General features: G+C 50.8%; 1 protein-coding gene across 1 annotated transcript in view; it reads right to left on the reverse strand.

Annotated features, from left to right (window-relative positions):
- Positions 1 to 402: 402 nt before the first annotated feature.
- LOC106896991 (formin-like protein 2) overlaps positions 403 to 15,072 on the reverse strand; it is a 93,671-nt gene continuing 79,001 nt past the window's right edge. Inside the window, 11 exon segments of the mRNA XM_014957337.1 lie at positions 403 to 2,061; positions 6,977 to 7,100; positions 7,568 to 7,666; positions 8,116 to 8,217; positions 8,373 to 8,536; positions 8,688 to 8,817; positions 9,112 to 9,192; positions 9,353 to 9,421; positions 10,070 to 10,304; positions 11,654 to 11,856; positions 13,059 to 13,183. Of these exon segments, the coding sequence (XP_014812823.1) occupies positions 1,952 to 2,061; positions 6,977 to 7,100; positions 7,568 to 7,666; positions 8,116 to 8,217; positions 8,373 to 8,536; positions 8,688 to 8,817; positions 9,112 to 9,192; positions 9,353 to 9,421; positions 10,070 to 10,304; positions 11,654 to 11,856; positions 13,059 to 13,183 (1,442 nt within the window). The 3' untranslated portion in view covers positions 403 to 1,951.

The following is a 15,072-nucleotide window of genomic DNA, read 5'->3' on the forward strand; positions in this document are numbered from 1 at the left end:
GGGGAATTTTTGAGTCTTCAATTTCCAAAAAAAATAAAAAATAAAACAATCTTTGAGCTTAAGCAGGCGAGAGCTAAGGTGCTTTTTAACCATTCGCCCAACAGCTAATTGAATTAATTGGCAACTTTTTCTTAACGCAGGATTAAGAAGGACCCTCCTGGGGTGGAGGAGGAGAAGGAGGAGGAGGAGGAGGAGGCGTTTTGGCATGTTCTCTTCAGCGTGTCCGGGACACAAGGAGGTGGCAGTTTTTAAAAGTAACCTTCCCGTAAATAGGTGAGCAGAGGTCAATGTGGTAACTCGGAGCCCCAAAACTGTCCATTTCGTTAAATATAAAAAACAAAAACTATAAGTTAAAATAACATTCAGATTGTATAGCACAGGCTGATGCGTTATTTTTTTTTCTTTTTTTTTTTTTAAACAATATTTACAATATTACCCAGAGGCTAAAGTGGGAATAAAAGAGAAGTGTAAAAACCATAAAAAACTGCACCGATTTTGTAGCAAAATATCTGTACATTTAAAAACAGATTATCATATAACTACACATTATCCAAGAAAAACAAAAACAAAAACAAAAAAAACAAAAAAGGGACCTTCACCAGTGGTTCACAGAAGCACAACATAAAAGAAAAAAAAAAAAAAGAACTTCAGGGGTTAAATACTATACAATAAATTTTACAATTAACATATTGATGCCACGAGCCCAGGGAAGGGAAGCTGGAAGCAAAAAATGTATCATCTGGGAAAGTAGGAATTTCTCTTCGGTCCAGTTGGTCCCCGCTGAGAAGCTGGTGGACCCTGCCCGGCACCAGTTTGGTGGCACTGGGTTTACTGGTGGGTGTGTTGGGGGTGGGGGTGTGTGTAATTTGGCTAAAGTGAGTCTCCCGTCCCTTTTTTTAAGCTTTAAAAATGCAAAAAGTACAACTTAGAACCTCTTGGGATTTGGTTTTTGTTTTTCAGGCCGGGCTTCCCCTTCCCCGGCCAAAGGCTCCTCCCGGGGAGCCCGGATTGTCCCAGGGGAGCGGGGCCCGGGAGGCTTCTCCATGCGAGCAACTGGACCGCGGCGCTCCTCAGAGTCCTAATACTGATTACTGAGATGTTAATAACCTTAGTGCTAATTAATAAATACGCTCGTTATTCCAAAAGCTGCCTCGGGCTGAAGAACGTCGCCGTGCCTTGGCCACCGGCTCCCGTTGTGGCCCAGGACCCCCACGTCGTGGCCACGGGCACAACCTCAAGGTTGATGACCACGTGTGATGGCCAACGCCCAAGGTCCTACCCACGGCGGTGGGGAGTCTGGGGGGTGGGAAAGGTACGGGGTGTCTTCTTGGAATCATTTCCATATTATACATAGAGAGAAAGCCCTTAAAATGTCTTCCTTTTCTTGTTTTTTTGTGTTTTTTTTTAAAACAAAACCACCAAAGCCAGTAAGTGCAGCCGCAGCCGAGGTCAACCCCCAGCTCCCAGCAGAGGAATGCATTCAAAAGCCAAGCACGTCCCAGTATCACCAGTTTACAACCAGTGGGGATGCAGGTCAGGTCCTCAGGAGACCTGGGGCTAAACTTTTCTATCATCAACAGCAAAACCAAACTAAACCCCCCCCCCCCACCCCAAAAAACCAACAAAAAAAAAAACCCCAACCCACGACACGTATTTTACATTTTGGTTAAAAAACACTGAATAACGTATTGGTGTAGAAAGATACCCAATCAAATCAAGTCCTATTGCTTTGATTAATTTGAGCAGGTACTTCAATGGTAGGCACTTGGGAGCTGGGGTTGGGTGGAGAGCCCAGCGCTGACGGTTCCTACGCCGTGGGGTTTTTTTTCTAGGTGTGTGGGAGCCCTTCAGAAGGTCAAGGTGGCTGTAGATCCCAAGGCTGTAGACGAGTGGCAGAAGACAAGAGGTCACTGGGACAATTCAAGCCCCTCCTTTTCCCCCCCAAAAAAGCTCACATGGTGATCTCGGCACCGTTGGCAGAGCGCAAGTTCTGGTCATCGAAGCGGCGCCGGACGCTCCTCCTCAGCGCGTCGGCCCGTCGGTACGGCTGGTTTCTAAGATCTGGGGAGAGGAAAAGTTGGGGGGGGGAACGTTCGTCAAGGGGGCACGGCTCGTTTCCCACCACCCCACCCCCCCACACCTCCCCGTGCACACACACACACACACACACACACACAGAGACACGCACACGCAGGCGAGACAAGGGAAAGTCCTGCTGGAAGCCAATCAAAGCAGCTTGGGTAGGGAGAGGAGAAGGGACTTCAACCCAACCAGAGCAAGAGGGAGCAAATGCTGACGTGCCCTTTTGACTACGCGCCCCCCCTCCCCACCCCAAAGCAGCAGGTAATACTGGTGAAACGCGCCGAAATGCTGGTGAAAATGGGGGTCTGCCCTCCAGTTAGTGCGAGCATCTCCCCACCCACGGGCTGCCAGTGGTTCATTGTGGAATCATAGAATGGTTTGGGTTGGAAGGGACCTCAAAGATCATCTCATTCCACCCCCTGACACCTCCCACCACACCAGGTTGCTCCAAGCCCCCTCCAACCTGCCCTTCAACCCCTCCAGGGATGGGGCAGCCACAGCTTCTCGGGGCAACCTGGGCCAGGCTCTCACCACCAAAGAAGTTCTTCCATGAAGAAGGCACCAGCAACTGAAACCAGGCTGCTTGGTCCTTCCCACACCCTCTCAAGGAGGTTTCTGGAGAGGGATGAAGCTCATTGGAGATGTGTGACCCCCAAGGCACGACGGTGCCAGTGGTGGTGACACACGGGTGGGTCTGTGCCCCCCAGTTACCCATTGATTCTATGATTCCATGATTGATTGAAAATTTCCCCCAGGAAAAAGCAGCTGGTCCTGCCCCACCGCCACCATCTCGCCTGGTGAGATGCTTCGTTAGACAAAGGCAGCGGAGCCACCAACCCCCTCCCTCCTCATCCTCATCCTCCTCATCGGCAGCAAAGCCCGTCCTGACAGAGGAGGGGACATGGAGCATGCGATGGAGAAAGCTGGAGATGGCGGTGGCGATGGAAGCCCGCGTGACATGTGCTGTTACATGGGTTACACGTGCTGTTACGTGTGCGGCCGCGCTATAACGAGCACACCGGGGACAACCTGAACACTGATATTTCTCTCCTGGAAAACCAATTTGTGTGGGACTGGGCAAACCCTCCCTCAAATTTCTTGGCTGATTTAATGTCGTGGTTTAAAAACCACTCCCAGACTTCTCAGGTCCTGGTAACCTGAGGTCTTTGTCCTTCTCCCCAGCAGAAGGTGCCTTTGCTCCTGCTGGTTGTCCATCTCTAATCATGTCCCCTTCGGTGGCCATAGATGGACCGAGATGGGGGGGCAGGAGAACATCCAAGGAACTACGGGGCTGGAACAACCCAAGGAGAAGACCACTATCTTGGGCTAAAGTTGGAAGAGAAAGGGCCAAAACGGGGAGAGGACAAAGGCCACCAGCCCGTGGGCTGTGGATCTTGGGGGTCTTGGTCCCCACTGGCCTCGGGGCTCTCACCAGTATTACGCTCAGCCACATCTACCGCCAGCCCCTCTGGCATAACAGAGAGAGGAGGAAGCTAAGTAAAAAGTGATGCTTGCCAGCTCTGTGTATCCTCCACCACCGGTGTGCTAGAAGAAATCCTTACCCTCGAGTGAACATTGGGAAATTTAGTGATATTATTCTTCTTTAGGGCTAAAGGGAAAAAAAAAAAAAAAAAAAGAAAAAAAAATAACAGAACAAAAACAAAACACAAAACGATGGTTAAGTTAAAAAAAAATAAAAAAAATGGGATGGAGAATGAAAAAGCAAAGTCAAGTCAGCGTTCACAAATCCCAGGCACGAGAAGGGACAAGGCCAAGGGCAGGAGAGGAGGTTAGAGAGGGAGAGGAGAGGAGGAGAGGACGGGGCCACCCTCGCCTCTCGCTAAACCAGGTTCCAAGCTGCTTTGAAGATTGGCTCCAGGAAGGTGATAACAGCAATTAACTCGAAAGAGCAAATAACCCTTGAGCTGATTACAGTTTGCCATTTTATTAGAAGCGTTCGTAAAAAAAAAAAAAAAAAAAAAAACAGAGAGGTCAAACACTGTTGTCTTCTTAAGAAGACAACCACTGGGTCCTTAATTCAAGACAACAGTGTTCACAGACATGCTGGTTAAACACCCCCTGCTCCTTCTCGGGCTCAGTTCCATGTCAAGCTCTTCACCCTGACAGTTCCTGTCCCCCCCAGTGTCCGAGGGTCCCCCCAGCTCTGCCCCTTCCCTCTCCCTCCCAGCCCTGCACCAGTGGGTGCTCCACAAAAATCCCCCATTTTACCCCGGTGCCCTTGGCATGGAACTGAAATACCGTTAAATACGGAGGTGAGCGGAGGAGGAAAGGTTTTTGTGGTGTTCATCACACCCCGTTATCTCACATGCAGACGTGCAGGTGGTGGTTAGAAGGGTCTAAGAGAGAGCACTCCTCACAGAGGACGGAGGTGGTGGTTAGAGACAACCCTCCCCAGCCAGTGAGCAGACCCCAGGGAGTCCCCCTTAGTCCATGCACCCCTAATTCTCCTCTGGCACCCGGCTGCTGGATGGCATGCATTTCCCTTAGGTGGGCTGGCCACCAGAGATGCCATAGAAAAGCCAAGTGAACCCTCTGTGGCTTCTTTGTTGCCTGCCTTTGATCTTCTCAGCCTTGGGGAGCTGGAGGAGCTGCACCCCATCTATGGTGACCCCCACTAGAGACAACCCCCCCCAGCCAGAGAGCAGACCCCGGGGAGTCCCCCTTAGTCCATGCACCCCTAATTCTCCTCTGGCACCCGGCTGCTGGATGGCATGCATTTCCCTTAGGTGGGCTGGCCACCAGAGATGCCATAGAAAAGCCAAGTGAACCCTCTGTGGCTTCTTTGTTGCCTGCCTTTGATCTTCTCAGCCTTGGGGAGCTGGAGGAGCTGCACCCCATCTATGGTGACCCCCACCACCGGCTGTTCTATGGCATCCGTGGGCAGAGATGCCTTTGAAAGGCAAGGATGGGCAACAGCAGCAGGTGGGATGGGATCTGAAGGTACCCAGAGACAAGAACATGCAAGAGAGGTGACACAAATACAACTCCAGGTGGACGCTGGACACGTGACTGTACACTCAACATTCACATGGTCCTGGCCGAGATCCGTACAAACGGAGAAGTGTCACGAAAAAGAAAATAAAACCCAACAAAAACAACCCCAAAGAGAGATCTACGGCAACCTTTCTTTTTTTCTAAGAGCATCAGGTGTGAAAGAGGAATAGTTTAGTAATGGAATTCCTCAGTGAGGACGGGTTCGCAGAAGAAGCGAGAGCCCCGCTTGGCGGTTCGAGCGGTAAAGGGCACAGTCTTCAGCGCTGCATGGGAATAACAACAGCCAAACAGACAAACAGAGCTGTGAGAAGGGCAGCTATGGCATTAGTGCAGTGTTAGTGCTGGCCTACAGACACCCTGGGATGGCTTCCTGCCTTCCCACCACCTTGCCTGACCCCACTGCCCCCAAAAAATATCTTCCTCATAATTACTTTTCTTGATTTTTTTCCCCAGGGATGTTAAGAGGCTGCTGCCAGCCAGCCCCCCAGGCTTTCCTCAGCACCTGGAGAGGCACCATCCAGTTCAAACCCACATTTTTTACCATTTCCACACCGTTGACAGAGATCTCCAAGTGACCTCGGTCCCACCTGACTTTCTGTGCCTCACCTGCACCACGACATGGCTTGAGGCCCCCAGAGACACCCCCACGGTGGAAATTACCAGGCACAAGAGCAAGGAAAATGTTAAATTCCAGCCTGGCTCTCCCTCCCCTGGGCTGCCCTTTCCACGTGGATGGTCTTCTGCCTCAAAAGCTGTTCCTCCCACAGAGCAGGAGACCCACTTTACCAATTAAACAAGCTTCCAGGAGTCTGAAGGAGTTGTAGAACCAGTAACAGATTAGATATTGTAGCCACTCTGCCCTTTATTTAAGGAATACTCTCTTAGGAAGCTATTAATCAAGTTTAAAAAGAGTTTGTGGAAGCTTCAAGCACTTCAGCCCTGGCATCTGCTTGGGCAAAAATTCCCCATCTTTCCTTGGTGAGCAGTAAACCAGCTCTGCTCCCCTCCTGCAGGAAAAGCTCACGTGGAGAACACTCAGGAGCAGGAGCCAAGGAAATTCGGCCCAAAGACCTTACTTTGAGCTTCTGCGCGATGGGAACAAAGTGCTGTAAAGCTATAAAAGTGCTAAAATCGGGTTCCTTTCACACCACGGGTGAAGAACGTGCAGCAAAATCAAAGTACTGCAAGCAGAGCAGCTCTACAGGTTAAAAATGATTCGACTCCTGAGCGAAATGCAGTTTAGAAGGCAGCTCTTTTTTATTTAGCAAATAATGGCCCCAAAGTCCTGCCTGTCCCTGGCCAGGAGGTGGGTTCTGCCCCCTCCCTCCAGCCCCAGCCTTCGCCCCCCCAAACCCAGCTGCAGTAACACCAGAAGCAGTTTGGGGTGATAAATCATTCAACTTTGACTAAAGGATTGGCTGTAACTGCGCGGTAACGCGGTGCCATCACTGTTAGTACCCTCTAATGAAAACGTAAGGCTCTTAATAATGTTAAACACCCATTATTTATCAATTTAGGGGGGAAAAAAACCCATTTTTCTGGGAAAGATTTGCAGTGCATGCACACCCCCACCAGAGCATCCGCTGAGGTCAGGCACTGAACTGCCTGCTCTAAAGGTCCCAGCCCGAGAAGGTCCCCACATGCTGAAAGAGAAGAACTAAGAAAGAGAGCGTTTGGGCCCGAGGGCAGGTTATTGGGGTTTGTTACACACCGTTAGCAGAAGGTCCTACCCCTGACTCGCATGGTATCCACAACATCCCAAGCTGTGCTCCAGTGACAGGCTTTTAAGAAGTTCAGGGAGCACTTACAATAGTTTTTAGGGCAGATATGTGTTTTTTATCCGTTTTTATCCTCGGATTAGGGAACAGAAGGTGTTTACCTGTGATAATGTCTTCAATAGCACCGTCCTTCCCTTCGTACACGTGCCTGTTGTCCTTCACCTGCCGCCGGCGCAGCTCCGCGATCAGCTCCTGCTGCTGCCTCTTTGTTTTATGGGAAGGAGACTGGGAGAGAAGAAGAGAGGACTTGGAAGGACTGACCTCCAGCTCCCCTGCTCCTCTCTTCCTGCGAGCAACCAGTAACCACCTGGTTTTCCAGACCAGGAGAACACTCATCCCATGGAGAGGACAGGCAGAGCCACAGGTCAACCTGCCTGCCAGGATGTTTTTCATTCTTGCATCTCTAATCTACTTCCAAGCCTTCTCTTGTGGCTTGGGACTGGAGCTCCAAGCTCTTACCTCTCAAAAGTACTAGGGGAACAAGGAGAAAGGACTTTTCTTCTGAGGGAAAAAGCTTGGCTGGGATTAAAGACCCCCACACCACCTGGGGAAGCAGCACCAGCCCACAAAGTGGCTGTTTTGGAGCCACGGGGAATTTTCTCCAGCAAATCTAAAGTGTTACCCTCCTGAACTATCAGGAAAACCACCTGAACACGATGGCTCCTGCCTGTGAGACTGATCTAGTTTCGTACCTTTTGGTCCTGTTGCTCCATCAACGCTTCCTGCTCCATAAGTTTTTCCATTAAGGCCTGTTCCTGTTTTTTTCTCAACTCGTTCTCCTCTTCTGCTTGCTGTTGGTCCCCAAAAAAAAAAAAAAAAAGCACAGGTTAGAGCTTCCCGTTGCTAGAGGGAAAATAAATATTACAGATGAGTAACGCTATCAGGTGCTACCACGGGGCCTTCCAAGGAAGTGGAATTAGGTGGAGCAATTTTGCTGCCTCTGAACACAGTCTGAACAAAAATGGGCTGGGAGAGACCTTCCTTGGCTGCACAAACCATCCCCTCCCAGTCCCAAAGGTCAGGGTTAAAGGTGTAAATGGCAGCCACCCAGATGTTCAATTTCTGAGGATTCCATCAGCGTCTCAGTGTTGTCCTTCAGCCCTGAAAATTATCCCAAGAAAGCTGTTTGTGCTCATGCAGCATCAAAGCTAGAGGGAGCCACAGGCCGTTCTGTTGGGAGAGGAGAGGAGAGGAGAGGAGAGGAGAGGAGAGAAGAAGCGAGAAGGGTACTCCTGTTTACCTTGTAGGCCTTCACAAACCGGACAAACACTGGGAAAAAGACTGAGGGGGGCGTCGTCTTGGGATTCTCCCCAAAGTACTTCACAGCATCATCAAAGGCATCCTATAAAAAGCAGCACATATTTCAAGATAAATTCAGCACCCATCACCGCAGTATTCAACGTAAAGGGTCTCGATTCCCCCTCCATGCAAAACCCTTGGCTCAGACCAGCACCTCTACATCTACCCCCTCACCAAACCCCCGGCATAAAGAAATACCTGGGCTATTTTGGCATCATCCTGCAGTTTCTTTAGCTTCCCTTCGTTGTTCTGAATGAACTCCTTCAGCATGGTGTTGTGGTCGTGCATGGTGTACTCCCGCTTCGTCAGGTCCAGGCCCCTCTGCAGCTCCTTCACGTCCAAGAGGACGTTCTCAAGAGACACTAGGAAATAAAACCAAAAATGCTGCGTCCCTCCTGCTCCACAAGCACCTGAACCCACAGCTTGAGTGGTTCCCCACGGAGAATAGTCCCCAGAGCCCACGTGTGGTATGCCACTAAGTCGTGCCACCACGGCTCAGGAGGGTGACGGTACCTGCAGCAGCCTTCTCCACGTAATGAAGTTCATTGTAGAAGAGGGAAACGTGCTGGTACTTCTCCTTGACCACGTTTGAAATATAGTGCAGCAGGGTCTGCTTTCGGTCCGTTGACTTTGTTTCCAGGAGCTGGGGGGAGAAGGCAAAGAGATTGTTGGGTGGAGGCTCCAAGCAAAGCCCCTCAACCCGTGCTCGCCTTTCATGGGTGCTTCTCCATCTGATAGGGACGGCCGTAAAAGCTCATTTAAGTGTTTAGAGGGTGGTTTTCAATCTGTAGGTGGCAGAGACACGTGCCTTCTCCTAAACACCCCCCCCCAGAACAAGGAGAAACCAAGCAAACTCGTACTGCCTGGCAGGGAGCAGCTTCACGTAGGTGGGACGTGTTCCCACCCAGTCCCCATGAGGCATGGCTGCTTCACTTACCAGGTCTAAACTCTGGAGCTTAAATCCATACACAGCTCCTCGTTTGCTGCTGTTCATGTAGTTTCCCAGAGCCAAGATGATCTGCAGGGATGGAATAAAGCAGAGAGTGATTTTTAGGACAAACGCAGGGCTCTTCAGACCCCTCTGGAAGGAGAGCTGGTCTGTCAGCACCCAGGTGTGGTTTCAATGCACAGAAGGGTGAGTGGTTGAGCTATCGAATGGATCTAAAAATCAGACCCACCTCCAGTATCTTCTTCAGCTTTTGGGATGACTTTATGGAGACGGAGGCTGCTATTATTGCATGGAGTTGCTGCAGGCAAACACAGGGAGAGCTTTGGTTAACGCTTGTCCGACCCAAGAGTGAAAATTAAAATCTAAAAACTCACATTCTGGAAAAAGCTTCTCGGTTTTTCATCCATACCATGGGCCCGAGCATGAATGTTCTCCTGCCCCAACACGTCAGGATTCCAGCTAATTCACCCGCACCGCACATTTACCCCGCTCAGATGTGGTTGGGTAGAAGTGTGTATTTACATTTCAATCCTTACGAGTGCGAAAGATGCATCAGGTAGAACGGGACACACTTCAAAGAGCCCGTGGAGCAGCCCTGATAATAGCTTTCCCTGATGATACAAACAACTAGATTTCCATTTAAGCCGGTTTTAAACTCCTACAGGGTAATGGAACAGGACAGCATGGAGCAGCCCAGGCTACACAGCCAGCTCCTGGGGTACTGGAGTCACTGGTCTATGAAAATATAGCTAGAAAATCACTTTTTCATTTGTGTTTCTCATTCTGTCCCTACGAAACTCACAGCCACCCCATAACACTCCAACCATCCCCCTGTCTTAGGAAGATTAGAATCTCTACAGCCTTGACTGCCTGCCCCACGCCATAGAGCCCCGATCCCCACACAGCCAAATGGCCCCCGTGTGCCCAATGGTTGTCCCTCACTCACCGGGGTCAGCATCTGGATGCTTTCTGCAAAGTTGCCTATAAAGGCCATGATGGTCATCTTCTGCATCAGCCTCTCGATCTTGCTGAACTGCATCATGAACCGGTCTTCGTCGGAGAGGTTCTCGATGGGTTTCCTCTCCCGCTCGTAGAGCCGCAGCACTTTCACTTCGTTCTCCGTGGGCAGGAACCGCATGAGGCACTCAACAAAGTCCACCGGCAACGTCTTCAGGTCAAACCTGGGTGACAACACACCAGAAGAAGTGGCATCAAGACAAGGTTCTACACAAAATGATGGCAAAGTAACAGAAGTGAGAAAGCTGAGGAGGGTATGCGTGGCCAGCAGGTGGAGGGAGGTCATCCTGCCCCTCTGCTCTGCCCTAGGAGGCCCATCTGGAGCACTGGGACCAGTTCTGGGCTCCCCAGTTCCAGAAGGACAGGGAACTGCTGGAGAGAGTCCAGTAGAACATAATCAAGGGACTGGAGCATCTCTGTGCTGAGGAAAGCCTGAGAGCCCTGGGGCTGTTCAGCTGGAGAAGAGCAGACTGAGAGGGGATCTCATCGATGCTGAGCAAGAGCTAAAGGGTGGGGGGCAAGAGGATGGGGCCAGACTCTTCTCAGTGGTGCCCGGGGACAGGACAAGGGGCAACGGGCACAAACTGGGACATGAGAAGTTCCACCTAAACATGAGGAGGAACTTTTTTCCTGTGAGAGTGGCAGAGCCCTGGCAGAGGCTGCCCAGAGAGGTGGTGGAGTCTCCTTCTCTGGAGACATTCAAACCCCTCTGGACATGTTCTGGGTGGACCTGCTCTGGCAGGGGGTTGGACCAGATGATCTTTAAGGTCCCTTCCAACCTAGACAATTCTATGATTCAATGATTCCTACGCTGCTCAGCTCCATGTGAGCCTGAGTCAGTAACACAATAATGAACTATAAAGATGCCCTGGTTGGGGTGGGGAACACATGAAGATGTGAAGAAGGTCCCTGTGCTGATTTGTGCCTCGTTTCTGTTTGCAAAGACACGGTCATTGCCTCAACCCCTCCATGGCCACACCTTTCATCAGAAGACACGTGTGGAGGAGCAAATAGCATTTTTAGTTAATTGGTCCGGAGACACATAAACCCCATCCGCTGAACCCACCTCAGTCTGCAGCAGGTTTGGGTCACCCTCCTCCCCACCTCGGGGACACTGGCATCACACTGGGGGTTTGGCACTGCCTGGGGCCACCACATAAACCTAATTAATGCAACACCCTCCCAGTGTGGTTGGACTGAAGCCGTGCTGAGCTGCAGTACGCAATGCACACTGAGGATATACCCCAATTTGCTTCTTCAATGTAAGAGGTGTTAACTTGTACAGCCTAAATAGTGATACAGCAACATAAAACTTCAAGTTGTTTGTTGCTTTTTTTTTTAATTGCAGTTCAGGCATCTAATTTCTGGGAGTTCAGAACAGTTCCATCCTTACTCCTGGCTTTTTTCCAGATGCAAAAACATTTCCCTCAACTGCCAATTCAAGACCATTCCTCTTACCAAAATCACAGTAAATCTCCAACGTGATTTCTTTGCTGACAAGTGTTTTACTTACACGTGAATAGCTTTGCATATTTCATCTGCTGTCTTCCCAGCTTTCCTTAAAGTAATGGCAAGGTTTTTGGCTCTGTTGGCATCCAGTAACGTGACTTTGTTTGACCCTTTCTGAGTTATCTTCTGCTTGCTTGAAGTGAGATCAATGGCTGGACCTTGGGCTTTTGTTTTGAATATTTCTTCAAATTCATCCACGTTTAAATCCTAAAAAGGAAAGAAAATGATTTATCTCTCCACGCTGCCTGGGCCAGAGCTGCAGGACAAACCCTGTGACGTGGTGACCACAGCAGAGAACCTGGATCAGGGGCTGCAGGATGGAACAAACTCAGGATGCTCCTGACTTAGTGATCGGGAAATCTGGCCCACACCCCCAAACAGCCCCACACACATCCCAAAGTTCAGAACACCCATATTAGCACTCATGCTAATGAGGGAGATGTGTTTTAAACGCTGGAGGAAAGGGATGCCATCCAGAGGGACCTGGACAGGCTGGAGAGGTGGGTCCATGTGAACATCACGAAGTTCAACAGGGCCAAGTGCAGGGTCCTGCACCTGGGTCAGGGCAACCCCAAGGCACAGAATGGCTGGAGAGCAGCCCTGAGGAGAAGGACTTTGGGCTGTTGGTGGACAAGAAGCTCAACACATCTCAGCAACATGTGCTGGTGGCCCAGAAAGTCCCCTGCCCCCTGGGCTGCACCCCCAGCCCCGTGGCCAGCAGGGTGAGGGGGGGATCCTGCCCCTCTGCTCCGCTCTGGGGAGACCCCCCCAGTGCTGTCTCCAGCCCTGGGGCCACCACCAGCAGAAGGACATGGAGCTGTTGGAGCAGGGCCAGAGGAGGCCACGGAGATGCTGGGAGGGCTGGAGCCCCTCTGCTGGGAGGACAGGCTGAGAGAGTTGGGGGGGTTCAGCCTGGAGAAGAGAAGGCTCCGGGGAGACCTTGGAGCCCCTTCCAGTCCCTCAAGGGGCTCCAGGAGAGATGGGGAGGGACTCTGGATGAGGGAGGGGAGCCATAGGAGAAGGGGAGATTTAGATTATATACCCCATCCCTGGAGGGGTTCAAGGCCAAGCTGGAGGGGGCTTGGAGCAACCTGGTGTGGTGGGAGGTGTCCCTGCCCAGGGCAGGGGGTTGGAACTGGATGGGCTTTAAGGTCCTTTCCCAACCCAAACCATGCTGTAATTCTATGAAACAAATGCACACAGCAGTTATGCACCCTTTATAATCCACACTACCAGCTACTATCTCTAATTCTCAACCAACGTGCTGGTGTTGACCTACAGGGTGCCAGGGGCCACTTGGATGAGCTCTTTGCCCAAATAACTATTACACGTTATCCCTGCAAAGACGGCCACTCCCGTGTGTTAGGGACAGAAGTGGGAGGCAGAAGGCAGCCCAGCAGCACTCGTACCTCCAGGATCCTCTCGTCATCGATTTCGTTGAAGACCGTCCCATTGATCTGGTTGGGTTTGAGGGCCACCCAGTTGAAGACCGGCATGCGGAACTTGGTCTTGATCGGCTTCTTGATTTTCACAGCTAGAGACAGCAGAGGAGAGGAAAACGATAAATTCCCCAACCCCTGAAAAACACCCCGTGTGCCCAGACTGTCGAGGAGGAAGAACTGGCCAGAGCCCAGTTATCACACTGGAAAGATCTCACAGCCCTGCCAGGCAGAGAGGACCAAGATGGTCTCACCCAGGCCCTTGGCTGCTTCAGCCCAAGCCTCTGCAGAGCAGCACCTCACGCCAGGGGCTGTGAACATTTCACCAAGGGAAATGTGTGATTGCTTTATTACTGCCTGTTGTCTGGATTGATTTAGAAGCCCAGGCTATTTTTAAACACTCCTAAATGGAGAGAGTGGTTGGATTTAACCCCGTCCTGCTGGTTGGAGAGCCCACCGAGCTGACGATGAGCCACGCACACTCATCTGTCATCTGTGTCACAGCACAGAATAGGTAACAAGAGGAGAAAAAGCCCCTTTCCCAAGGTTTTTTGGCAGAGGGAATGGCCCGTCCCACCACCTGCTGCAACGGGGCAGAGCTGCTTCTCACCAGCTTTGTCTTTTAAAAAGCAAAGGGGGTGGGTGGCACGCACGGGAGCTTTAACATGGTCAAAATAATGGGTTGAATCTCCTTGTGCTGGGCAGAACCAGGGAACGAGTCAGTGACTTACACAGAAAAGCTATGAAAATTAATATTGACTGCTCTAATCTGTCAACAGAGCACAAACCAGCAACGTTGGAGGAAGGAAAACAACATTTTCCTATTCCTATTCCTATTCCTATTCCTATTCCTATTCCTATTCCTATTAACAGGTCCGGAAGGTACATGAATAATGTGTGTAATTCAGTTCTCATTTCCTTCTATCCTGATGTAAACACAAAGCTGTTAGTTGCTACAAAATCAGGACATCTGTTGAAGCGACCAAGCAATGTTTTGCTCCCAAATTACTTAGAAAATAAACTGTTTCTTTCCAAGCTGCAAACGTGAAACAGAAACCCTGCTTCTTCCTCTCTCACTTCGTCATTCCACTTTTAAAACAGGAATCCAGTTGGGTGTCACGTCCCTTTCACACTCGTGCTCATTTTGCAGGGACATCACAGAGAATAAATGACCAACAAGAGTATTGCTTGAAACACAGAACCCTAAGTTGAGTAAGAGGGGCAGAGGAACCTGATGAACTTCAACCAAGGGCAAGTATAGGGTGCTGCACCTGGGGAGAAATAACCCCCTGCACCAGGACAGATTGGGGCTGGCCTGCTGGAGAGCAGCTCTGAGGAGAAAGACCTGGGTGGGAGTCCTGGTGGACAATAGGGTGACCATGAGCCAGCAATGGGCCTTTGTGGCCAAGAAGGCCAATGGCATCAGGAAGAGTGTGACCAGCAGGTCGAGAGAGGTCATCCTGCCCCTCTGCTCTGCCATGGGGAGGCCCCATCGGGAGCACTGGGACCAGTTCTGGGTTCCCCAGTTCCAGAAGGACAGGGAACTGCTGGAGAGGGTCCAGCAGAGGCTACAAAGATGATGAGGGGCCTGGAGCAGATCTCTTATGAGGAGAGGCTGAGGGACTTGGGTCTGTTTAGTCTGGAGAAGAGAAGGCTGAGGGGGGATCTGATCAACACCTATAAATACTTCAAGGGTGGGTGTCAGGAGGATGGGGCCAGGCTTTTTTCAGTGGTGCCCAGGGACAGGACAAGAGGGAATGGGTACAAACTTGGATATAAGAAGTTCCACCTAAACATGAGGAGGAACTTCTTTCCTGTGAGGGTGGCAGAGCCCTGGAAGAGGCTGCCCAGAGAGGTGGTGGAGTCTCCTTCTCTGGAGACATTCAAACCCCACCTGGACATGTTCCTGTGGGACCTGCTCTGGGTGGACCTGCTCTGGCAGGGGGCTGGAGGAGATGATCTCCAGAGGTCCCTTCCAACCCCA

Source organism: Calidris pugnax, unplaced genomic scaffold (genome assembly GCF_001431845.1).
Source record: "Calidris pugnax isolate Ruff unplaced genomic scaffold, ASM143184v1 scaffold256, whole genome shotgun sequence".
Taxonomy (NCBI): domain Eukaryota; kingdom Metazoa; phylum Chordata; class Aves; order Charadriiformes; family Scolopacidae; genus Calidris; species Calidris pugnax.